A 27,116-nucleotide genomic window follows, 5' to 3' on the forward strand; every position below is an offset into this window, starting at 1 on the left:
ATGCTTCAAACTGAAGGATCTGACGTGGATGAAGGTGAAATTAGCGATTCATCTGTCTATCTTTATTCATTCTTTCACTATGAATTTTTTCCTAACCCATGCAAATGGCCCGTCTGGAGGGAAAGTCAAGGGAGAAAACTGGTCGCCCCTCCTTTTTAAGACCTGATTAACAGGTTTTTGGAGGTCTTGTTCCACTGTACAGCAACTGATCAGAACTACTTACATTTTCTGAGAAAGTGAGAGAAGGGTCGTATCTGCCACCGATGGGGTTGGCAGCAGCGATGACAGTACAGCGAGCCTGCAGTGACGTGACGATACCAGCCTTGGATATGGAGATACTCTGCTGTTCCATCGCTTCGTGGATACTTGTTCTGTCTGCGTCATTCATCTGCACAACAAGATTTCTTTTTCGTCAAAAACACTATTCCAATCATGTTACCAACTATAGTACTTATGGGGTATGAACACTCAAAATTTAAACTCCACCTGTAATTTCTAAGCGCCATATATCAAGGGATAAGCACACCAATGTTAATAAATCGCAAGAAACTCAGCAAAGATAGGTTACTTTGACTAAGCTTTTAGTTCCAATCTTCTCACTCACTGCATGTCTTGTTTTGATAATTTGTTTCATTTCAGAATCAAAGTTTCAGGAGAATCTAAATCTAACTGACTGACTATTAGGGTTTAACGTCCTCTTAGACCAACTGGTCTATATTGGGACAGGTATTGGTAATACGCTGAAGATATGGTGTGATACTTTGATTCGAACAAGCCCGCTGTGGCTGTCTTCTTCGACACACCAGCATTGGGTTTGTCTCGTCAAAGTATCGAAATACGATCATGATAATCAGAGACGAGAGATGATGCATGCGTGTCTTCGTGTTTTCCAAGCCCTGAGACTTTCGCTGTGAACGTGGGATCTTTTTCGTGCGCATGTGTGCACACGGGGGTGTTCGGACACCGAAGAGAGTCTGCACAAAGTTGACTCCGAGAAATAAATCTCTCGCCGAACGTGGGGATCGAACCCACGCTGATAGAGACCAACTGGCTACAAAGCCAGCGCACTACCAACTGAGCTACGTCCCCGCCCAATCTAAATCTAACTGACAGAAAGCTAGGAAAGAACCAGTCAATTCTACATAGTACTCAAACATTGGCAATAATGGGAGGTTCACTCAAACAGTGGCAATAATGGGAGGTTCACTCAAACATTGGCAATAATGGGAGGTTCACTCAAACATTGGCAATAATGGGAGGTTCACTCAAACTGTGGCAATAATGGGAGGTTCACTCAAACATTGGCAATAATGGGAGGTTCACTCTAACATTGGCAATAATGGGAGGTTCACTCAAACATTGGCAATAATGGGAGGTTCACTCAAACAGTGGCAATAATGGGAGGTTCACTCAAACATTGGCAATAATGGGAGGTTCACTCAAACATTGGCAATAATGGGAGGTTCACTCAAACAGTGGCAATAATGGGAGGTTCACTCAAACAGTGGCAATAATGGGAGGTTCACTCAAACAGTGGCAATAATGGGAGGTTCACTCTAACATTGGCAATAATGGGAGGTTCACTCAAACAGTGGCAATAATGGGAGGTTCACTCAAACAGTGGCAATAATGGGAGGTTCACTCAAACAGTGGCAATAATGGGAGGTTCACTCAAACAGTGGCAATAATGGGAGGTTCACTCAAACAGTGGCAATAATGGGAGGTTCACTCAACCATTGGCAATAATGGGAGGTTCACTCAACCATTGGCAATAATGGGAGGTTCACTCAAACAGTGGCATTAATGGGAGGTTCACTCAACCATTGGCAATAATGGGAGGTTCACTCAACCATTGGCAATAATGGGAGGTTCACTCAAACAGTGGCAATAATGGGAGGTTCACTCAAACATTGGCAATAATGGGAGGTTCACTCAAACATTGGCAATAATGGGAGGTTCACTCAAACATTGGCAATAATGGGAGGTTCACTCAAACATTGGCAATAATGGGAGGTTCACTCAAACAGTGGCAATAATGGGAGGTTCACTCAAACATTGGCAATAATGGGAGGTTCACTCAAACATTGGCAATAATGGGAGGTTCACTCAAACAGTGGCAATAATGGGAGGTTCACTCAAACATTGGCAATAATGGGAGGTTCACTCAAACATTGGCAATAATGGGAGGTTCACTCAAACATTGGCAATAATGGGAGGTTCACTCAAACAGTCACTTTTCTCTCAGTTTGTGACGTCACTTCCACAGGATTAATTCGGGACTCTGCCCTAACATTTCCATGGGTGAAGCCTAGGAAAAATAAATTGACTCATAAGAAAGAGGCAGGGATCGAGGGGCTGCCCAGCCCAATATTTTTCTCTTTTGGTCAACACTTTGGATTGACGGAATTTCCGTCACATTACTTTCAATTGACGGACTAGTTTCACCCATGCATTTCCACTGAAAGAAAGCTAAAGACAACCACCTTGTCAAACTTAATGCCCTAACACTTGCACTGAGAGAAAGCCCAAGACACCCACCTTGTCAAACTCATCGATGAGACACACGCCCTTGTCGGCCAGAACCAGAGCACCAGCCTCCAGCGTCCACTCCTTGGTGATAGGACTCCGCTGAACGTAGGCCGTCAGACCCACCGCCGACGCTCCCTGCCCCGTCGTGAACACAACGCGAGCCGCCGTCTTTTCAATGTACTTGAGGAACTGGGATTTAGCTGTGCCAGGGTCACCGCAACAAAGAATGTTCAAGTCACCTCGCACTTTGTGCTTACCGCCTGGATTTTTGGGCTCGCCTCCGAAAAGTGCCAGAGCTAGCGCACGTTTGATGTCTTCGTGACCGTAGATTGATGGGGCCATGCTGGCGAAGATCTGGAAAGAGAAGAATTAAGTGTTAATGCACAAAGTTTGCAAGAAAAAAACTTATGTCACAACAACAACAAAATGCTTGTTTCGGATGACAAAGCCAAATAAAATAGGTGGCCCCCCTTTTTTTTGTTTTTGACTGCAGTTTGTTTTTTTATTTTGTCGCATGTGGCTTTTTTAAGGACAGAAAATGTGTGAACTCTGTCCCCTGGATGTCAGTGAGAAGTCTTGTAAAGTCTGCAAAATTGACTTTTGTAATTTTGTTTTAAAAAGTCAAGAAAAGTTGAAGGGTTGGGCAGAAAAAATAGGGTGGGGGAATCAAAGACTGATTGTGTTGTTGTTGAAGGGGAGCCTAACCCTTGATTTAATTTGAAGATGAGTTGTGGATTTCAGGTCATGATTTATTTAAAACCAGTGCCAAAGTAACAAGATTACCTCAATGTAACAAGATTCTCCTGCAGCAGTTTTTTCACAGCACCAAACATTTCTAGCAAAACGTCTGAAAACAAGTTTGAGCCTCTCACAAAGGAACCAACAGAATGTGTTGAGCTCATAAAAAAAGACATATCATGGTAACACTAATCGGAGCCGTAATCCATACCTTCTCTCCGATTCTTTGATCCTTTGACAAGGCAACAACAGCTTTGATGTCTTCGTCTGTCAGACTGTTGGCGGCCAGTTTGTCGTCCTTCTTCAGAATGTAGTTGGCCTGAATAACTGTGGCAAACACTGGGAAGCCGTTGGCTGTGTTGAGGGATCCGTCGTAGTTGTTGTGGTAGATCCCTGTCAACTCCTACAACAGGAGAAAAATGAATCATTACTTACAGATCTTAAAAAATAAAAAAAATCAGTTTTAAGTGTTATTTCCATACAACAGAAGTGTTTAATGACTGTGAAACCCCATTATTGGCAAGTAAATGCGACAATGACTCTACTCTGCTTTGCAAGATAGTGTTCTGCACACGCAGGATGTGCAATGTTTTGCCTGGCCTTTCAAAGTGGAATAAAATTTTTAAAAAAGAGTTATAGTTAATGGAATGTTTAACATTTGACAAAACAAAGACATTCACCAGAACATCAACCCAAAGTGAAAGTGGTCCAGGCCTTTGTTTAGCCTTTCTATAAACGGAGAGGAAAGGCTTGATCATAGTAAAACGCCATACTTCTATACTTAACAAGTGCAACATCACAGAACTACCGAGGTGAGGTCACCAATCGTTTGATTTTATGTTCCAAACCACATGTCACGACACATGAAAACATCCCTGATAAGATGACAACTGTACAATCATTCAATCAATCGATGAGGCTTATATCGCGCATATTCCGTGGGTACAGTTCTAGGCGCTCTGCAGTGATGCCGTGTGAGATGAAATTTTATACGGCCAGTAGATTGCAGCCATGTCGGCGCATATTTACTTTTCACGGCCTTATTCCAAGTCACACGGGTATGGTAGACAATTATTAACTGTGCCTAAGCAATTTTGCCAGGAAAGACCCTTTTGTCAATCGTGGGATCTTTAACGTGCACACCCAATGTAGTATACACGGGGGGTGGTTCGGACACCGAAGAGAGTCTGCACACAAAGTTGACTCTGTGAAATAAATTTCCGCCGAACCTGGGATCGAACTCACGCTGACAACGGCCAACTGAATACAAATCCAGCGCGCTACCGACTGAGCTACATCCCCGCCCAGGTCTGCTGTGAATGAAAAGCAGCAATCAGACTTACAAGTTCATCCCCAGGTTTGACTGTGTCCACAAGGTCGTCAAGGAGAACAGCATCTTTCGATCTCGGTAGACGTCCTGCTGGTACTTTGCCAGGTGACTCCTGCATCGTGATTCTCTGGTAGTTCTTATACAACGTCTGCAACAACAAACAGTTCATTCAATTTACTGCAAATTCAGGAAGGATTCAGGAAGATTTACACATTCAAGATACTGTCATACACAACCCGTGATGCAAAGTGACCAAAGAAAGTTCTGAAAGAAGCAAGTAAATATCAAATTATACTAAGAAACTGATTGTGCCAATGTATAGCTAACATCTTTTAAACTGTTATGATTGCTTTGCGTACGGCAAAAATATGGAACACGAGACTGCAGGTACAACGGCGAACAAAGTTTTTAACAAAAAAGTTTTCAATAAAACTTAAATTCAAATTAGCAATACTATCTTCTGCTGTGTACCCCAGCCAGTTAAGTTTAGTTAACTGACTACAGAAGGAAAAGAGTTTCCTTTTCCATCAAATAAACACTTCATCTCTGTCTCCGTTGGTTGGGCAAGGGCTAAATGTTGGCACTTTAACAGCAAGGCATCATCATTTTAATTGCCAAGAGCAACATCTTGTGCTTGCACCTGTACCATGTTGATTAAATCAAAGATGACTCACAGGTACTGCTTATTCATTTTAATTGTCAAGAGCAACATCTTGTGCTTCGCACCTGTACCATGTTGATTAAATCAAAGATGACTCACAGGTACTGCTTATTCATTTTAATTGTCAAGAGCAACATCTTGTGCTTCGCACCTGTTCCATATTGATTTCAAAGATGAATCACAGGTACCGCTTATTCATTTTAATTGTCAAGAGCAACATCTTGTGCTTCGCGCCTGTACCTTGTTGATTAAATCAAAGATGACTCACAGGTACCGCTTATTCATTTTAATTGTCAAGAGCAACATCTTGTGCTTCACACCTGTACCATGTTGATTAAATCACAGATGACTCACAGGTACCGCTTATTCATTTTAATTGTCAAGAGCAACATCTTGTGCTTTGCACCTGTACCATGTTGATTAAATCAAAGATGAATCACAGGTACCGCTTATTCATTTTAATTGTCAAGAGCAACATCTTGTGCTTCACACCTGTACCATGTTGATTAAATCACAGATGACTCACAGGTACCGCTTATTCATTTTAATTGTCAAGAGCAACATCTTGTGCTTTGCACCTGTACCATGTTGATTAAATCACAGATGACTCACAGGTACCGCTTAGTCATTTTAATTGTCAAGAGCAACATCTTGTGCTTCACACCTGTACCATGTTGATTAAATCACAGATGACTCACAGGTACCGCTTATTCATTTTAATTGTCAAGAGCAACATCTTGTGCTTTGCACCTGTACCATGTTGATTAAATCAAAGATAAATCACAGGTACCGCTTATTCATTTTAATTGTCAAGAGCAACATCTTGTGCTTTGCACCTGTACCATGTTGATTAAATCAAAGATGAATCACAGGTACCGCTTATTCATTTTAATTGTCAATAGCAACATCTTGTGCTCGCACCTGTACCATGTTGATTAAATCAAAGATGAATCACAGGTACCGCTTATTCATTTTAATTGTCAAGAGCAACATCTTGTGCTTTGCACCTGTACCATGTTGATTAAATCACAGATGACTCACAGGTACCGCTTAGTCATTTTAATTGTCAAGAGCAACATCTTGTGCTTCACACCTGTACCATGTTGATTAAATCACAGATGACTCACAGGTACCGCTTATTCATTTTAATTGTCAAGAGCAACATCTTGTGCTTTGCACCTGTACCATGTTGATTAAATCACAGATGACTCACAGGTACCGCTTAGTCATTTTAATTGTCAAGAGCAACATCTTGTGCTTCACACCTGTACCATGTTGATTAAATCACAGATGACTCACAGGTACCGCTTATTCATTTTAATTGTCAAGAGCAACATCTTGTGCTTCACACCTGTACCATGTTGATTAAATCACAGATGACTCACAGGTACCGCTTATTCATTTTAATTGTCAAGAGCAACATCTTGTGCTTTGCACCTGTACCATGTTGATTAAATCAAAGATAAATCACAGGTACCGCTTATTCATTTTAATTGTCAAGAGCAACATCTTGTGCTTTGCACCTGTACCATGTTGATTAAATCAAAGATGAATCACAGGTACCGCTTATTCATTTTAATTGTCAATAGCAACATCTTGTGCTCGCACCTGTACCATGTTGATTAAATCAAAGATGAATCACAGGTACCGCTTATTCATTTTAATTGTCAATAGCAACATCTTGTGCTCGCACCTGTACCATGTTGATTAAATCAAAGATGAATCACAGGTACCGCTTATTCATTTTAATTGTCAAGAGCAACATCTTGTGCTGGCACCTGTACCATGTTGATTAAATCAAAGATGAATCACAGGTACCGCTTATTCATTTTAATTGTCAAGAGCAACATCTTGTGCTTCGCACCTGTACCATGTTGATTAAATCAAAGATAAATCGAAAATTTTATAAGTAAATTTTGATTTGATTAATATACTTACCCGACTCACATTTAGCATTAACTTCAGATTAATAGCTTGGACACTGAACTACGCTTCACCCCTAAAGGGGAAGCAACCCCTTAAAAAAGAACGGCCTTGACCCAAACCAAGTTAACAAGAGTCAAGGTCATACCGCTCTCGCGACCTATCACGCGAGACCCACCCGGCGCCATGTTAGAACGTCACTCCTACTGAAATGATCTGTTCTTTTTTATGGAAACCCTAAGCGGGGTAGGCGGGAGGGTATTAACGATGTGAGTCGGGTAAGTATATTAATCAAATCAAAATTTACTTATAAAATTTTCGATTAAATTACATATCTTAACCCGACTCACATTTAGCAGATTGCTAATGTAGGTGGCGGGTACTTACTCTATGATCTTGGAAGAACCTGTCCTGCGGCTACCACAGCCGGTAAGGAGTTGGTCCCATCTTGCCGCGTACTTGCAATGTCACGCAAGTAAAAATTTATGAAGACGTCTTCAGACGCCCAATACGCAGAGTCAAGTACTTCAGACAGCCTTCCTGACTGTAGTACGGCCAAAGACGAGGCCCAGGCTCTCGCCTCATGAGTACGTGCAGACGACATGGGGAGAACGGACTGCCCCCCCCCTTTTCCTTTCTGCCACCACTCATATGCTTGTTTTATGAGTGTGGCGATCCACCTAGCCAAAGTCACCCGTGACAGGTCCCTGTTCCGAGCAGTATTGAGTGAGATAAACAGAAGTCTCTGTTCCTTAGCTCTTAACGGAGCAGTCCTAGACAAATAGCTGCTAAGTGTTCGCACTGGACAATTTGTCATGTCAGGGTCACCTGGTGCTAGTATAGTGGACAAAGACGGAATCCTGATAACGGGAGCAGGATGGTGAGGCTTTTGATTTTTTGCTAAGAAATCGGGTCTAAAACGAAGTGAGATAGAACCATCACTCTCAACAGAGATGTCTTTTGGAAGGCCTGAGAGCGCGTGTACTTCGCTGCTCCGTCTAGCTGTAGCCAGTAAAGTGAGCAGAAGAGCTTTACGTGTAAGATTATGGAGACTTGCCAAATGTAAAGGTTCAAAATCCGAAGATCTCAAGAAGTTCAAAACTAAAAACAGATCCCAGGCTGGGACTGGAGTCTTTGTCTTAACAAAATCCAATGCAGCGCCTCTTAACACGCTTGCAATGACCCCACCCAGGGAAATAGTGCGACCTAATTGCTTTAAGGTGGACGAAATCGCTGATCTCCTGACCTTAAGAGATGATGGGGATTTGCCTTGGGAGGCCAACCAAGACAAATGATTAGCTACCTGCATTGACCGAGGGGATGTAGCTTCGACCCCATTATCTGCGCACCATGCTACCCATGCAGACCAGTGTGATGTGTAAACAGAACTAGTAGACTGTCTGTGAGCCTTTTGAACCAGATCCAAAGTCCCCTCGGAAGCACCTGAGCGACGCAAAGATTTTCTCACAGTCTCCACGCGTGAAGCCGCAGAGCCTGCGGATTCTCGTGAAGAACGCCCGTGCGTGGTTGTAGCAGATCTCCCCTCTCTAGGTTTAGCGGAATAGGAGGACCTACTGTGAGACGAAGCAGGTCCGGAAACCAATGTTGGCTTGTCCACATTGGAGCCACCAGAATGAGAGACGGGCGTTCCATCTCGGCCTTTCTGAGTACCCTGCCCAGCAGTTGAAACGGAGGGAAGGCGTACGCCGTGAGATCCGACCAGTTGATCTCCAGAGCGTTTGTCTTCCAAGCTTCCGGATCGGGAAACGGGGAGACAAATACCGGTAGTCTCCGGGAAAACCTCGTAGCGAACAGATCGACTACAGGCTTTTCGACCTGAACCCACAATCTCTGAAGTGCATGGTGGGTGATCGTCCACTCCGTGTGCAACACACTGGACGAACGGCTGAGAGCATCGGCTAGAACGTTGAGCCGACCTGGCAAGAACTTCGCCGACAGAGTGATCCGATGCTGAGCACACCACCGCAGAATCTGACAAGTTCTGACTGAGAGTGTTTGCGACCGTGAACCGCCCTGCTTGTTCACATAAGCCGCTACCGTGGTGTTGTCGGTATGTAGCCGAACATGCTTTCCGACAACAGCAGGGAAGAAGCTCCGAAGCCCCAAAAAGGCTGCCTCCAACTCCAACACATTTATGTGAGACTGGGCTTGACTCTCGGGCCAAGTCCCCGAGGCCGTGAGCTGTGCAAGATGAGCACCCCAGCCTAACTGAGACGCATCTGTGAACATGTCGACCTCCGGAGGAGGAAGCACAATCGGAACTCCCAGAAACAAGTCTGCTTGCAACCACTGATTTGTGGTCTGTCGAATCCAGCTGTGTATCTGAACAGAGACATCCCAGCCCTGGTAAGCCGGATTCCACTCCGAGCTGAGTGCAGCCTGAAACGGCCTTTTGCAAACTCTCCCCAGCGGAATGAGAGTGGCCATAGATTCCATCTGTCCTAGGGCCGACGCCAAGACCCTGGCCTTGGCCTGCTTCTGTGACCTGAGAGACCTGAGAAGGTCTTGGAGCTTGTTGACTCTTCTCAGGGAGGGACGGACTGACCATGCCACCGTATCGAATGTCATCCCTAGGTACGTGAAGTTTTGAGACGGTATCAGCTCTGATTTGCTCTGGTTGATCTGAAAACCTAGATCGTTTGCCTGATCCAACACTGCCTGCGTGTGAAGACTGCAAGACTGCTGGCTCTGATTTAGGACGAGCCAATCGTCTAAATATGCACGCAGACGAATGCCTTTTTGCCTGACCAGGGAACAAAGTTGTCGTGTCACCATTGTGAAGACCCAAGGGGCCAGAGACAAGCCGAAGGGGAGAGCCCTGAACTGATAGATCTCTGTTGCCCATCGAAATCTGAGCCACTTTCGATCTGACGGATGCATGAGTATATGAAAATACGCATCCGTCAGATCGATTGATGTTGCCCAATCCCCTGGTCTGAGTGCCTCCCGAACGGAAAAGGGAGTCTCCATGGTAAACCGAATCTCCCGGAGGAATTTGTTCAATGGGGACAGGTCTAAGACTGGACGCCACCCTCCCGAACTCTTTGGGACTACGAATATCCTCCCGTAAAAACCCGGGGAGTTGTGGTCTGAAACAACTTCCACTGCTTCCTTTTGAAGAAGAGCAGCGATTTCCGACTGAATTGTGGCCTTTGCCTCTGGTTTTGCCGGAAACTTGAATGCAGGAGGTGTTCTGGTAAGAGGCGCTTTCTGCTCTTTCCAGAGCAGCCTGAACCCCGAACGTACTATCCCCACAATCCACTGACTGTTTACATGCTGTAACCAGTAGTGAAGGGCCCGGGAGGGGCCGCCCGCCACCAAAAGGGTGGGGGCTGTGGGGATGAGTAGCTCGGGGCCTCGTCATTGGGGGTTAGGTTTTCGACCCGACCCCCTAGCATTGCCGAAAGACGGCTTCTTCTTGGGGTAAGGAGCGCCCCTGCCTCTACCCCTAAAAGAGGACTGTGAATGCTGAGAGCCGCGTCCCCGATTAGCAGAAGAGAAAGACGCTTTAGGTGGACCCTGCTGTTTGGCCTGAGGCTTAGCGAGACCATGTTGGGCAAGCTTTGCGATCGCTAAGTCCCTAGCGTTTTGTGTTTGTTTGTCAAGCGCGTCAAGTGAAGGTTGACCGAGCAAAGACCCCTCTGTGAAAGGAGAGACCTTGAGCAAGTCCAAAGTAGACTTGTCTTGAATTCTAGAGCCAGACAAGAAAGCGTCTCTGCGCGTGAAAACCGCATGTGCGTACAACCGTGCCGCGACTGACATTTGTTCGGCTGAAACCTTAGCCAAAGAGGCCAGGAGTATGGGAACGTCTTTCACGCTAGCGTCGTTTCGAAATTCGAAAGGATCCAACGACACCGCGATCGACCGAGAAAGAGATCTAAGAAGTGTCTCTGAAAGAGACGCAAGTTCCAACGAGTATCTTCCCGTCTCCTCCAAACCAATCAATGCACCTTCGGAGTAAGTGCAAGGTTTGTCAAAACGATAGACATCCTCTCTGAGGTTCGCCAACTCCGGAGTGACCGGAAGCGGTGCACTCGGCAAAGCGTAAGTCTCAATAAGGCTGTGGTGACGACGGGAGAGAGTAAACTTGCGTGCATGAAACGAAGTGCTCGCCTTCCGTAACTGGCCTGAGGCAAGCCATGGCTGAGCAGCATCAGGCGCCTGACCGTGTGCAGTCAGTAAAGGCACAGTATCCACAGGCAAGCTATTCTCAGAACCCGAAGTTCTAGCCAGCACCTTGGAAAGTTCGTAAGCAACAGAAGGAGACTCGCTAAAACGATATCCCTGAACTTCCGTTAAGGCAGGGCGGAAATCACCCACCGCTGAGGGTGGTGGTGCCGCAAAGCTCGTCGTAGCTGTCACCCCTTCAGCGAAGTACTTGGCAGACACCTGAGCTGCAGTAACCATAGCTGGTTTAAGTTTGAGTGACAACTTGACATCGACTTCCTCCTCAGACAGTGAGTGAGAATCATCGAACTCCGAATCTGCTGTGGCTGGACCGTGAAAATCACTGTGACTAGCTGCGTCACTAAAACGATCCACCACAGGCGAGGCTGATTGCAAAACGGAAGAACCGTGCAAAGCCTGCCCGAAAGCAGCATCCTGCCCAGAGGGAGGAAGTTGAGACTTGTTTACATTCACCGGAGACATACCAGTCTGCCTGTGAGTAACACTGTCTCGTTGTCCGGTGTCGACCCCCCGTGAGTTCCGCTTGCTAAGAGCGATAGCCTCTGGGAAAGTCGAACTTTCACCCCCCGGCCGTGGCGGGGGGGCTACTAGTTCCGGCCCAACTTGTTGTCCGGTGTCGACCCCCCGAGTTCCGCTTGCTAAGAGCGATAGCCTCCGGGGAGTCGTACTTTCACCCCCCGGCCGTGGCGGGGGGGCTACTAGTTCCGGCCTAACATGAACACTTTCACCAGAGAACCTGGCTACCGGTGAACTTGACAAACCTGAAGAGCGTGAAACCGCCCCTTGAACGAAGTAATCACCCTGCTCTGCGTGCACGTCGGCCGACGTGATAGTGCATGAAGGCGGAACCTTAGCGTAAGCCAGCGAAGCCACTCCGCCCACTCCCGCTGGGAGCGAGTGCAACTCCTTACGAGTAGCATGCAAATCAGCTGCAAACTGCTGTTGTTGTGCAAACATGTTATTCATATTGACAGAAAACTTCTCAAAAAGGGAGGAAAAATCATCTTTCGCACGAGTCTTGTCTTTACCACTACGTCTCTTCTTGGCTGAAGGAGCCTTACTTTTAGCTTCTTTCAGTACAGGCATGACTGGGCTATCGGGGTCCGAAATATTAACGGACATGGTAGTTTGCGAAACTGGATCATGAACCGAGACGGTAGTACTTTTGCCTGTCTCTTTATGTGTGACCTTACTAGGCGAACACTCAGCAGCCATTTGCCTAGTCTGAGGCTTCTTTCTCTCTTTGTCAGCCATGCTGACGAAAACAAACAGTCTAAGAAACGTAAACACGAAACAGACTGCAAAACGGAGAAAGACACAAACAAACAGGAGCCGAACAAATTAGAAAGAGCTCACCCAATCTTGCTTAGGCAGGGACCTGTAGAACGGGGTGAAAAAACTGCTTGAAAAACAGTAGTAGGCTGAAAGCCTTTAGCGTAGCTGTGAAAACACGTCCGAGCTGATCGGAGGCTGAAGTAGGAGTGACGTTCTAACATGGCGCCGGGTGGGTCTCGCGTGATAGGTCGCGAGAGCGGTATGACCTTGACTCTTGTTAACTTGGTTTGGGTCAAGGCCGTTCTTTTTTTAAGGGGTTGCTTCCCCTTTAGGGGTGAAGCGTAGTTCAGTGTCCAAGCTATTAATCTGAAGTTAATGCTAAATGTGAGTCGGGTTAAGATATGTAATTTAATCACAGGTACCGCTTATTCATTTTAATTGCCAAGAGCAACATCTTGTGCTTGCACCTGTACCATGTTGATTAAATCAAAGATGACTCACAGGTACTGCTTATTCATTTTAATTGTCAAGAGCAACATCTTGTGCTTCGCACCTGTATCATGTTGATTAAATCACAGATGAATCACAGGTACTGCTTATTCATTTTAATTGTCAAGAGTAACATCTTGTGCTTCGCACCTGTATCATGTTGATTAAATCACAGATGACTCACAGGTACCGCTTATTCATTTTAATTGCCAAGAGCAACATCTTGTGCTTGCACCTGTACCATGTTGATTAAATCAAAGATGACTCACAGGTACTGCTTATTCATTTTAATTGTCAAGAGCAACATCTTGTGCTTCGCACCTGTATCATGTTGATTAAATCAAAGATGAATCACAGGTACTGCTTATTCATTTTAATTGTCAAGAGCAACATCTTGTGCTGGCACCTGTACCATGTTGATTAAATCAAAGATGAATCACAGGTACCGCTTATTCATTTTAATTGTCAAGAGCAACAAATTGTGCTGGCACCTGTACCATGTTGATTAAATCAAAGATGAATCACAGGTACTGCTTATTCATTTTAATTGCCAAGAGCAACATCTTGTGCTTGCACCTGTACCATGTTGATTAAATCAAAGATGACTCACAGGTACTGCTTATTCATTTTAATTGTCAAGAGCAACATCTTGTGCTTCGCACCTGTTCCATATTGATTTCAAAGGGTCCCTGCGACTGACACTCTGGGCAGGCGCCGGGCTTTGTCTCGGTGCTCTGCGACTGGTAGAAAGGGCCCAGGATGAAGCCGCACTTGTTGCAGTCGTACTTGACCATGGACAGCTGGGGCAGCACGCCCGTGACACTGGTCACCACGCCGTTGGTGCGGATCAGCTGGTTCAGATGCAGCTGTCTGCAAATGATACAGGAATATCATGTAATGAAGAATTGGAGTGTTTCAGAGGAGAAGCACAAAACTGCCTGCAAATGGAACGAGAATACCATGAAGTTGAGAAGTTGAGAGGAGAAACACAAAACTTTTGCATTAAATATGCCAACTTACATGTGCTGTTGGAATGCCCGAAACAGTGGAACACATTTTTAAGACTCCCCCTCCCCCCCCCCCAAAAAAAAGAGAAAATCATGTCTTAAAAAGGAAGTCTTAAATTGGAGTTAAGAAGATAGTTGGTAAACATACAAACTTAAAATGCACTGTGAGACTGGCTCAACACAACCCTCTCTTACACTTTTGTATGAGTGTTACCTATATCTCAAATTGAACACATAGAAAACTGCATTTATATCAAAGCATACACACCTGAGTGAGCGAATGTCTTCTATCAGGGGTAGCTCTGCAATTCGGACCCTGATTTCCTTGACGATGCGTTCATAGTTGGGATACATACTCAACACTACTTCCTTGGCAGCCTGAAATACAAAAAATAAGTATAAGATAACACTGACACATGGTTACGATCTAGCATAGGGATGGTCCCCGTCCCCCCCCCTCATGACATTCTCAACTGCAACAAATTGTTTTTCTCACCTCAGATGGTAGTTTGAATAAACTAAACAGTTGAAATGCACGCAATGCTGGTGGCAGAGCAGCAAGTATGATGTACTTGGCGTCAAACTCAAACCAAATTCTCATTTTGCCTCCAAAGGCCATGACCTCCAACCTCATCCTGAACTCAGGTCAAAATGAGTTCGGCTCATTCTCTCCCTGACAGGATGCCTTGAGTTTCCTTGTCTGGCAAGGAAACCGATTTTTTTAAAAACATATTTAGAGCTTTTTGTAATGCATTATTGACATAAGCAGATTCGCGATCGTCGATAATGATTTTTCATGGTGTTTAGTAATTTTTAAATTACAAAGGAATTGATATGTAAGACAGTTTCAAGCGAGCTATTTTTCGCGGCTGTATTTACTGTGCAAACAACTCTAAATATGGCAAAAGTGTCACGTGATAATCAACCGTTTGGTTTCGGCGCTCACTGGAGCAGACGATTTTTTCTGTAACCAGTTGACAGTGATGAAACCATATATTACGGTCTCCTTCCGGCAGCAGTCCCAAAATTTCGACTTGTTTTGACCTTAGAACGATGTCTTTATCTTAACTGTAAAGAACAGAACGGAGATCACTGTCGAAGTCGGCCAATCTGCAATCATTTTTGTCTCTCGAACACCGATCTCAAATTTAGATCAGTGCTCGCGAAAACCATATGGGAGATAACTCTGTATTTTTGTTTTGATAGATTCGCGTAGGACTGTAGCGTCCGGTCAGAGAGACAACTGGCAATAGCCGTGGAGCGATGCTTATCAGAATGCTCCAACCTTGTAGTTTCATGCTCTTCCCAGGTATAAATAAGCACACTAACGTTCTACAAGTTTTTCAAACTCCTGAAAAATCAACATCTCATTACAGTTCACTACAAGAAGACTATATTACCTTGACCACACAAAGAAGAAGAGGAAAACCATACCTCATCTAAGTTTTGCAACATCTCGACAGGTGCCTCAGGTAGAAAGTAGGCCAAAACCTGCTCCACGGAGGCCAGCATGTTGTAGTCGATGGTCAAACTCTCCTTGTTAGCTGCAAAAAATTCAAAGTACAGTTCATTTGTTCATGTTGTATTTATTCATAAGTGCATTTTCTTACTTGAGGCTGACTTTAAGGCTGTAAGGCCAAAAAAAAAAAAAAAAAGTCTGTTTACGGTAACATAGGCCAAAAAAATAGGGTCGGTAGGTCGGGAATTTTTTTAAATTTTTTTTTTCCCAAAAACCATATTTTCACGTTATTTTGCAAAAAAAACAAAAGAATTTTTTTTCCCAAATGCCAAAAACAGCCTAGGGTCGCGCGAAAAAAATAGGGTCGGTCGGGTTACCGTAAACAGACTATTTTTTTTTTGGCCTAATCATTTGCTAGTTTCCATACAGAAATGACAAGAACTACACCTGGCCAGAGTTTGAAGAACACTTTTTGTCAATTTGTTCCGACTCGCATTTATGGGGTAAATCTAATCTGATATGACAAATAACGCTTTTGTGAAGGTCTAACAGGACCTCCAAAAGCCCTCTTGGTCTTGGGACACTCTAAAGTTCTGCTCAGGGGGGTTTCTTGGATCCCCTCAAATTTAAAATTTGGAGTCTCGGGACTTTCTAGATAAAGCATCAGTGAGGAGCCCTGGTAAAGGCCAAAAAGAAAAATATGTCTGTTTCCGGTAACCCGACCGACCCTATTTTTAAGCGCCGACCCTAAAGTTTTTTTTTTGCTTTTTGCAAAACAAATAAAATAAAATAAAAAATAAAATAAAAAATATATGAAGTCAAGTACACTTTATTTAGTTTCAATATATTTAGGTCAAAAACATGTGCTAAATAATTGTAAGTAAACTAAGGAAGCGTTAAAATTTTTTTTTTTTAAAACACGTAAAAAGACGTTAACAAAACGTAAGAAAAAGGTAACAATTTTTTTTTTTTTTAAAACACTATTTTTTTCCGCGATGTTACCGGAAACAGACATATTTTTCTTTTTGGCCTAATGTAAAAAAGACCGAAAACTTACCTTCCACCATCTGCCTGACCTTCTCCCTGTACACACTGTGTCCTTTCTGGTCCACGTATGTGCGGAGGAAGTTCTTGAAGCGATTCTTGATCTCCGTCTTTGGCCCCAGCATGGCCACCCACTCCCTGACCGAATGACCCTTCATGTCTTCCAAGTTTTCAATACTCTCCACCATCTGACAAAACATCACATTAAAATTACAACTTGATTTATGTTCATCAATGACACAATCAAAACTGATGGAATATTTCATTCATGAATAAAACAAATAAAACCAAACAAACATGAATTGTATAAGTTCATTGACAGTTCCATTGACAAAATTGCATGCATGATATGAACTGATCCATATAATTACAAATCCAAACAGATTGGCGACTTCAGCTCACTTCACAGACGATGAGAATTAACTGTTCTTAAATTAATACAGCAAATTATATGACTTTAAATGCACTTCTTAATTGAAAAGAAAATTGAATTACCACAGCTAGCTGACATTTGTCATTTAAACAGGGGTGGGACTCTGTCGTGATGAAAACAGAGGAAATCCCTTTTTTCTAGGGGGGTTCGGGGGCATGCCCCACCGATTTTTTTTTAAATGGTTCATTAAAATCTGTGCAATCTGGTGCATTCTGAAAGTAAAATCGTACTTGTTTGGATCAGGTAAAAAAAGACATTCTCCTCGTCCCCCTCCCCCCCCCCCCAAACAAAAAACCCATTTTCACACAACAATGGTAATGGTGCATATTTACATACTGAACCATGTATCCATAATCCAATACTGGCAATAGCATGATCCAAGTGAAGCTCAAAAGATGCATTGAAGCTCAAAATTGCTATTAGTTATCAGGACTTTTCAGTCAGCACAATTTAACTCTCAAGCCTCCAGTGTTCTGTTCCATCTTCACTTCTCTCCATATCATTCAGTCAACAAGTTATAGATACTGTGATGAATTCTCCAATAAGTTCTTTATCAACCCTCTCCCCTGTCCAATCCCATCTCCACTGTTTTTCAAACTTTCATCCAATGTTGAACATTTGCTTCGTTCGACAATGTCTTTGCGGTGCACCATTTTGTTTCGCAAACCGGAAAAGGCAAAGGTGAAGACAGTACCAAATACAATTCCGAACTGTTTGAGAAATAAATGCTGTTTGAGAATAAAATCGTTAAATATCATTTGACGCGGAAAAATAGATTACTCCAGCGCAATTCGTAAGTTGTGTCCATGGAAATCCGCGGATTCGCGGAAAAGTCCCACCCCTGTTTAAATTCAGCTAGCAAAACATTCAGAGTCTCTCGACTGAAAGTTCACAAACTTTTTTGTAAGCGTTCACCAACCAGAATACACGCTTACCTCCTCATCCTCATCACCAACACCCTCAGCAGCTTTCTCTGCCATGCGCCGTTTGCGTGCTGGCCGCCCGTCCTCATCATCAGATTCGTCTGAAACACCAACAGTTCAGCGTATGTAGTTTTACTCTCATTCAAAATTAATGGTAGAAACAAAAATCAAAATTTATTTAAATTGCTATTGCTCTTTCTGAATTCAAGGTGGTTGCCTATCTAAAACACCAACAGTTCAAAGTGTGTTGTTTTCTTCTCATTCAAAATCAATAGCAGCAACAAAAATTAAAATTACTTCTTAAATTGCTATTGTTCTTTCTGAGTTCAAGGTGGTTGCCCATCCTTATCAGAAATGCCAACAGTTGAAAGTATGTAGTTTTTCTCTCATTCTTTTTCTTCTGCGTTCCCAGCCTTCCTCTCGTTCAAGATATGCAGAATTTTTTTTTTTAATTTTAGCAGTCGTAGACGACAACGTGCTTCACAACAATCGTTGCTCGGAAAATGATAATACCACAGAACCATAATTTTCACTCGCCAAGTGGGCGATCATTATAAGGCAAAAAAAAAAAAAAGGTCTGTTTACGGTAACCCGACCGACCCTAGTTTTTTCGCGCGACCCTAGACTTTTTTTTGGCATTTGGGGGGAAAAAAAAAGAAAAAAAAATCTTGTTTTTTTGGCAAAATAACGTAAAAATATGGTTTTTTGGGAAAAAAAAAAAAAAAAAAAAAAAAATCTCGACCCTATTTTTTTGCCCTATGTTACCGTAAACAGACCTATTTTTTTTTTTGGCCTAAGACTTTCTACACGCCCACACTCATTTCTGGTCGCCTGTGGCCAGTGGGCGACCGATCTTGCTCATGCCTACAACTCAATACTTACCATAGACAAGGCCGCGTCTCATGCGTCCCCTGATGGTTCCTTCTTCTTTGTCTCTCTGATGCATCTCTCGGTCTGCGGCCTGTCGCTGCGTTTCAGACAACTCGGAGTAGTCGGATGTGTCCAGCCCCTCCTCCTCAAAGGTATCGAGGGCAGGAATCGCTCGGTAATCTCTGCACGGATTTTAATGGTGGGGTGGGGGGGTATGATGTAATTTAATGTACGATGATATATTTGGTGTTTGATAGTGTATGATTGTTTGTTAGTTGTAGATTATAGTACGATGTTTGATGTTGTAATGTTTGTGCGTGTGTTATAATGCAATATGTTATGATGTAATGTGTGATGATGTATTCGGTGTTTGATAGTGGATGTATGCTTGTTAGTTGTAGATCTAGTACGATGTTTGAGGCTGTAATGTTTGTGTGGGTGTCATATGTAGCCGTACGAGGGTTCCAGTGTGTGAGTTGTGCATGGCCGGGCGCTAGAGTGCTGCATGAATGAGTAAGTGCATGTGGAGTTGTATGGCTGGGTGAATTGTGGGTTGCGTACGTCCGAGGGGCACATGTAGCCTGTGTGTCTGAAGTAGTGGGTATGTGTGCGTAAGGGTGTGTTGATATTGAACTTCAGTTGTTGCTTTGTAAATGTCTATGTATCAGTGTATTATGTCTTGCCACACACATGCCAAATTTCCTTGTATTGATGAGGACAAAAAAATTTCTTGTATCTTGTAAAAAAAAAATAAAAAAAAAATCATTTCATCATCATATTGAGCTTTATATTGCCACCCAACTATTCTAGCTCATAAAACTTTTCCACAAGAGCAGACCTGTCTTGTTTGATATCAAATTAAAACTTCAATACTCGTTTTAATCTTTTACACTAGCGACATAACATGTTTAGACACCTTTCAAACAATAAATGCACAAAATGAATTACGAACACTTCAAATTTCCCTTGAACCCTATGCACTTTCGGCATAAAGCAAGAGGAAGAACTCCTAAATAAACAGCCAGTCAAACTAAGCACAATGTATCACAGCAGAAGTCTTTTTTTTATTTTCAAAAGAACTGTTGTATGTATCGTAATCATAACCCGTGTGACTGACTGATGACTTCCTTTCTGTTTTTAACTTTAACATGAAAACTCCAAATAAATGTCTAGTTTATGCAGACTGCAAGTACATTACCCAGACCTGGGAACCCCTGTTTTGCACTTTGAGTATTCTCAAACTGACAAACAAACTTGGTGTATTTTCAAAACAATGAGCGTACTCTACACAGCGTTTGCACATCCATGATTAAAACATGCATCATGCGCGTCCGTCACACCGTTAATTAAGTTTACCTATACATTTAAAACAAATGCTTTTTTCAATTTTTACTGACACAAACTGTACCGTATTTGACGGACTACAAGCCGCGACTTTAAAAAAAAAAAATCTCATTGCGGCTTATAAAAAGATGCGGCTAAAACATTACCTAAACTTAAATAGCATTCACCTAATGGAAGTCGCCGCGGATTTTCATTTCGCTCGATTAGCGATTACGGTACATGTACTTTATTAGCTCTCTATTCAAGACTCGGCGCTTTTCTCTTTCTTTCGCGAATCTTCGTTTGTCAACAAGTCGTCGTGACAAGCGTACAGAGAAACACCCGATGTATCAGGATCTCGCGCGAGATTTCGTTTTTTTGTGTCTCGCGATAGTTGGAGGAGCGAGAACCGCCATGTTGTGTTTTCGTCTGCTCGAAATGTGCGCAAAAGTTGTAATTCATCCCAAAAAAGCTTATTCCGGGCGGGACTACATGTGTGTGTTGGTTACAAATTGTGTGTGTGTGATATTTTTCTTCAAACTTTTACACTTTTCTTCTTTGTTTCACTTGTTTATTCTCGGACCCGATTTCGCCAAATACCGTACTTTCGTTTGCCTGGTTGTTTTGATTGATTGACACGAACCGATTACGTTTTTTTCTACGGCGGCTAATATAGTGACGTAATCATGTGCCAAAATACTGGATCGGCTTCAGGATGGGCTTGTGAAGAAAAGTAGTCTTGGAATTTTTCTCGTCGTATTTTTTTCCCACTGACCGTACTGAGCGTATTCTCGACAATCATGCGTACAAAATACGGCGAAATCGTATGGGTTCCCAGGTCTGATTACCCTTATTGATTATTCGGTGAGGCTATTGTCAATGTCGATCTAAAAGTGCTGCATTTGTGCTGCTTTTAATGTTTGCTTCTGCTATTTGTTTTCCTGTGTATTTGTTGTACAAAAGAAGCTTCCATAGACGAACATTGACTTTGTGTTGGTGAGTACCGATTTCTTTTGTTTTCAACCACAATCATCTTTTTGTTTTTCAACCTAAAAGTGAGCACACCAACCTTTTCTGTCAGTGTAAAATATCAAACATAACTCACTGTTCCAAAGCATCCCCGAACAGCTCCTCTCCATCCTCCTCCTCCTGTTCAACGTCCCCTCCCAGCAGCTCCGACTCATCTTCAAATGGCGGGAGGTCACGCCCTGGACTGGAAGTGATGGGGTCTGGGCGGTTGCTGCCGGGTCTGGCAGGGCTGGTTGCCGTGGAGAAGGGATCTGATGATGGTTCGTCCTGCACGATGAGATCGATTATAAATTATACTATATAACACCTACAAGCGAGACTGTTACCGTTACTATACAAATGCATGGGTGCATAAATAGAGAATACTACATGGCTTGCTGTGTCGTACCAGATTTACACGAGGTTTTTTTTTAAATATTGAACTGCGAGCGAAAGCGAGCTGTTCACTATTTGAAAAAGCAACGAGTGTAAATCTGGTACGACACAGCAAGCCATGTAGTATTCTGTTTATCCTACATACTGTACTTACGTGTATTTTACTGAAAATGTCTTGCAGTCGAGGCAGCTAAATTGAAGACGCTTGTTTTGGAACCTCGATCTCTTCTAAAGCCTCGTGCAATCTATTACGTCAAAGCCAGGGTTCCACATCACGTAAACTTGGAGGTATTATACCCTCTGACCCCCCAAATCACGTACGAGACGCTCTTTGAAAGGGTGTCGGTAAGTAACAATTATTTTGCCAAGAGGTATAATAACGTACGTCTTGAAAGGCAAAAGGGTATGACTTTGATCGTTTTATAAACGGTACTACGACTGGTTATGCGACGCTCAAGGTTTTTCTGGGGTTTTTTCGCGGGAGACTAATTTCGGAAAGCTTCACCGGCGATCTCGACACGTGTTTACTGTCTCCAGGAAGTTGGCGCTGTCAGCGTGACCAGAGTTACTTCCCCTCCGCTATTTTCGGTTCTGTTGGTTCCGCGAAGACCGCGAGCGTGCAAGTTTGCAGACGATCAGTTTTGTCACTGACTTTGTGTTTGAAAATGCCACGACCAAGAAAGCCTGCTGCAGTTGATTCAAACCAACGAACTTGAGTTTGACGTTTGCGATAGGCTACCTGATTTTAGCATGCTTGGTGAAATTCTCTTGACCATTCCAATCACTTCTGTACCCTGTGAGAGAGGCTTTAGTCAACAGAACCGGGTGAAGTCACAGGCGGAAGGTATCGTCCACTGGACTACTACTATCACAGAAGTAGTCTTTCTGTGATAGTAGTAGTCCAGTGGACGATAGCTTCCGCCTGTGGTGAAGTCAAAGCTAAGGAACCGACTCTCAATGGAGAGACTGGCCAAAAAAATGATGATTAAACACGTAGGCACTGTCCTAAAGCGTGACATCACTGGAAGGGCATTGCAGGTGCACGGAGCCATGAGGAAAAGGAAATCTGTTGACAGTGGCTGTGACTTGCAAAGCAAAACACCAAGACTTCACCTAAAGACTGAGTAATATTAGAGCCATACAGTTGCAACGCCCTTTCAATGATGCCACGCTTTAGTGTGTTGGAACTTAGATTGAACTGTTGTTGTGGAGAGACACAGTCACAAGTGTGTTGCAGATGTGAATTTCAACAGGCACTTGATATGTGTGTTGTTAATTTGTAACCAACAACTGAACAGGCAAATAATTTCAAACTTATTGACACTCATAATAATGTTCTTGTTGTTGTGGAACTGAACTGACTTTTCATAGCATTACCCTGAATTTGTGGGGAAATAAACTGTGTGGCACTGCACTGTTGAACTCATAATTGTCAGTTGGTGGCTGGGTTCTGGGTTATTAAAAAAAGTTTACTGTTCAGAATTTCAAGCCAGTTTACTTGTTCATTTTGTGAAAGCTCTCAGCCTCTGACTAGTGTTTTGATACCCCGGTAATTGCTGTAAATGTGTAAGTGTTATTCACTTATTGTAATGCTACAAGCAAGAATTTACACATATATATGACATTTCACAATGGTCATAAATTATTTCCTTTATTCAAAGCACTCTCAAATTGACAATGCAATTTGCACACATTGACATCATGCACATGCAAGAACCTGGTAAAACAGCAAAGCAATACACCGAGTCCCCGACAACATGCCACACCCTTTGATCAATCAGGAAAGGGTATGAAAACCCTTTACTTTTTTGGTGAAAGGGTATGAATACCCTTGACCTCAGAGCCTGTGTGGAACCCTGAAAGCAAAGAAACGTCACTCTGAAAGTGTGGCGTGACGTGTTAGTTCTAAAGATTCATCGAGGGTAATTAGCGAGCGCAATTTGTGTTTCTATAATGACGTTTGTCTCGGTGACTTTGGCATCATAAGCAGTGGAAAAAACGGTCCCTGCCAGACTTGCTTGACATGATCTCATTTACATGATATACACACGTGTGATTTGAACGATTATTATCTCACGGGTGTCTCTCTCACGTATGTAGGATAAACTTGACGACTGCCTGAACAATTTTCTAAAGATGTGCCCAAGGTTCATCTTACACTAGTCTTAGTCAGTGTTCTTCTTCTTCCATTAGACGCCCAGGGTCAACATTATGACAATTAATGGCGCTCGAGTAGGCATGCTGGGTATTTTCGTGTTTCTAAAAGTATAACCCACCGAACTCTGACATGGATTACAGGATCTTTTCCGTGCGCACTTGGTCTTGACTCTTGTGCTTGCGTGTACACACGAAGGGGGTTAAAAGTCACGAGCATGTCTGCACATAAGTTGACCTGGGAGATCGGAAAAATCTCCACTTTTAACCCACCAGGCGGCAGCGACCGGGATTCGAACTCACGACCTTCCGATTCAACTTTGAGCACATTTCCCCCCAGCTTAAGTCGTCTCATGCAACCCACCCCTGGCAGCTGGCAGACTTCAGTCATAGTATCATACGCTACCTGAGCATCATCGAACAAATGTCAAAAATATTCACCAAGATAAAAATCAACCCAATGTCTCACAAATTCACAAGTCCGATTGATTGAAGTCACACGTACAACCTGAGAAATCGCAAATTTGACTCACCGACATTGTTCTGCTGCGTCTTTCTTGCTCGAGTTGTAACCGCGGGAACTGTGAGGTCAGAGGTTACAGGTCACAGTGCACAATATAGTCCAAGGTTCTGTTCTAGAAATGTGAGCACATTTGTTACCGGATTTAATCTGCTATTAAAAACAGCGGTCAGTAACTAAACGAAGTACCCATAATACAGAAAGTTACTCGTGAAAGACAACATTACTTATAACAGGTAATTAGTCCCAAGAATTGCTCCGCCACTTTCGCGCCTTTTCAGGCCTACTTTCAAGGGAAAGAATCATTAGGTGCACAGTGACTGTATACTGATCATCGGTAGTCGCCCTTCTTCCATGTCTGATGGCATTCCTTTCCCTGCCACATCGCATTGTCATCATTTCTCAATTTTTCTGTTGTGCATGATGTTTTTGTCCATTTCAAGGAGACTTGATATCAAAACACTGTTTTATAAATTAGAAATCTATTTGTTCTTTTAGTCAACATTTGACTAAATGTTTTAACAATATTATTGGTAATCGAGATGAGGGTGATGGTGCGTGTGTGTGTATGTGCATGTAGAGCGATTTAAATACGAGAAAACTACTGGACCCATCTTCATAAAACTTTACATACAATTTCTTCCAGATGATGTCCCCAGACCATTTTATTTTTTTTAGAAAAATGTCTTTGGATTTTAAACATGCAAGCTCAGAAAGTTAAAAAGAATGAAGAAAAATACACTTTCCTGTTGAGCGCAGTATACTGCACTATACTGCCCAGGGCTGGACCAAGTTCGTTTGAGGGGGGGGGGGGGGGGGGAGTCCAACTAAAGGCAGGGGTCCAGGGGCCGCTCAGGCCCCGGTGGGGTGCAAGGGCAACGCCCCGCTGGGGTGCAGGGGCAACGCCCCTATGGGGGGTCAGGGGAGCAAAGCCTTCCAGAAGCTGAGAAAATGTTGCATTTGTGAGGTCATTTTTTGCTACATGGTAAGGATTGAGGAAAATAATATTGTAGTTTAAAAAAAAACCGGGGAGGGCAGGCCGTTGTCAACTTGATGTTGTTCATAATTTGAAATAGTTTTAGAAGACCAAATAAACTAAGGGAGTTTGGGGGAAGAGCCACATATTTTTTTTCTTTTCTCTGAGAGGTACATCGGATGGCCAGGGGGGGGGGGGGGCCGGAACCCAGGACCCCCCCCCCCCCCCCCCCAGATCCGGTGTAACACGAGAAAATTACTCCCACAAGATTTTTACTCCGGAGTAAAAATTTTGTACGAAAATGTTACTCCATTTACGAAAAAAGTACTCCCCCATTACACGAGAAAATTACTCCCCACGACAGGTGAGTTCCGAGTAAACATTTCGTACAAAAATGTTACTCCCCTGACGAATAAAAAAACTAATAAATTACTTCACCCTAACACGAGCAATTTAACTTCCCATGCCAGGTGTACGCAATTTTTGCTCCCTTGTCCCCTGTTAGTCTTGGTGGTGGAAAGCGTGGAGGGAGGGTAGCGCGACATTCGTTTGCTCGAGATCACATATTGGCATTATCCCTTCGCCCGCATCCCATTTTCGCGAACGGGATTTTTACTTGAAGTAACAAAAAATGGGGAGTACAAATTTCGTGAAGGGAGTAATTTTTTCGTATCTTGGAGAGTTCTTTTCTCGTACGAAAAATTTACTCGGAGTAAGAATTTCGTACGAAATTTTTACTCCGGAGTAAATTTTTCGTGGAGTAAAAATTTCGTGTTACACCGGCCCTGCTGCCTTGCCCTGTGCGCTTTTCATGAGAGCATGTCAGCGCTTTCTGGGGGAATGGACATAGCTATTGTTTTGGTGAAAAACTGCAGTGGGTTAAATTTCATTCTGTGAGTTTGACAGATTGATTAAATGTTTTAATTTCGCTTTACACAACTTGTTTTCTTTTTCTGGTAAGATTTTTTTGTCATCATCATATTTTGTTGTTCTTCATGTACAAATGAAAAGCAATTGCTTTTTACATTTAGTCAAGTTTTGACTAAATGTTTTAACATAGACTTAGGGGGAATCGAGACGAGGGTCGTGGTGTATGTGTGTGTGTGTGTGTGTGTGTGTGTGTGTGTGTGTGTGTGTGTGTGTGTAGACTGCTGGACCGATCTTTATGAAATTTGACATGAGAGTTTCTGGGAATGATATCCCCGGACGTTTTTTTTTATTTTTTTCGATAAATGTCTTTGATGACGTCATATCCGGCTTTTTGTAAAAGTTGAGGCGGCACTGTCACACCCTCATTTTTCAATCAAATTGATTGAAATTTTGGCCAAGCAATCTTCGACGAAGGCCGGACTTCAGTATTGCATTTCAGTTTGATGGCTTAAAAATTAATTAATGACTTTGGTCATTAAAAATCTGAAAATTGTAAAAAAAAAAAAATGTCTATAAAACGATCCAAATTTACGTTCATCTTATTCTTCATTATTTTCTGATTCCAAAAACATATAAATATGTTATATTCGGATTAAAAACAAGCTCTGAAAATTAAAAATATAAAAATTATTATTAAAATAAAATTTCCGAAATCGATTTAAAAACAATTTCATCTTATTCCTTGATGGTTCCTGATTCCAAAAACATATAGATGTGATATGTTTGGATTAAAAACACGCTCAGAAAGTTAAAAAGAATAGAGATAAAGAAAAGCGTGCTATCCTTCTCAGCGCAACTACTACCCCGCTCTTCTTGTCAATTTCACTGCCTGTGCATCGAGCGGTGGACTGACGATGCTATGAGTATACGCTCTTGCTGTAAAAATGCAGTGAGTTCAGTTTCATTCTGTTAGTTCGAC

The 27,116-nt window shown here is 42.9% G+C and overlaps 1 protein-coding gene across 1 annotated transcript in view; it reads right to left on the reverse strand.

Moving 5' to 3' along the window:
- LOC138963966 (DNA replication licensing factor mcm2-like) overlaps positions 1–24,359 on the reverse strand; it is a 33,285-nt gene extending 8,926 nt beyond the window's left edge. The window contains exons 1-12 of the mRNA XM_070335826.1: positions 24,305–24,359; positions 21,319–21,509; positions 18,903–19,072; positions 18,033–18,121; positions 16,678–16,852; positions 15,596–15,705; positions 14,430–14,539; positions 13,817–14,024; positions 4,611–4,745; positions 3,479–3,670; positions 2,539–2,883; positions 224–388 (exon numbers count right to left, since the gene is read on the reverse strand). Coding sequence (XP_070191927.1) covers positions 224–388; positions 2,539–2,883; positions 3,479–3,670; positions 4,611–4,745; positions 13,817–14,024; positions 14,430–14,539; positions 15,596–15,705; positions 16,678–16,852; positions 18,033–18,121; positions 18,903–19,072; positions 21,319–21,509; positions 24,305–24,310 — 1,896 coding nt within the window. The 5' untranslated portion in view covers positions 24,311–24,359. The remainder of the gene's footprint in view (positions 1–223; positions 389–2,538; positions 2,884–3,478; positions 3,671–4,610; positions 4,746–13,816; positions 14,025–14,429; positions 14,540–15,595; positions 15,706–16,677; positions 16,853–18,032; positions 18,122–18,902; positions 19,073–21,318; positions 21,510–24,304) is intronic.
- Positions 24,360–27,116: the final 2,757 nt, after the last annotated feature.

The sequence above is a fragment of the Littorina saxatilis genome, linkage group LG4 (assembly GCF_037325665.1).
Source record: "Littorina saxatilis isolate snail1 linkage group LG4, US_GU_Lsax_2.0, whole genome shotgun sequence".
Lineage (NCBI taxonomy): Eukaryota > Metazoa > Mollusca > Gastropoda > Littorinimorpha > Littorinidae > Littorina > Littorina saxatilis.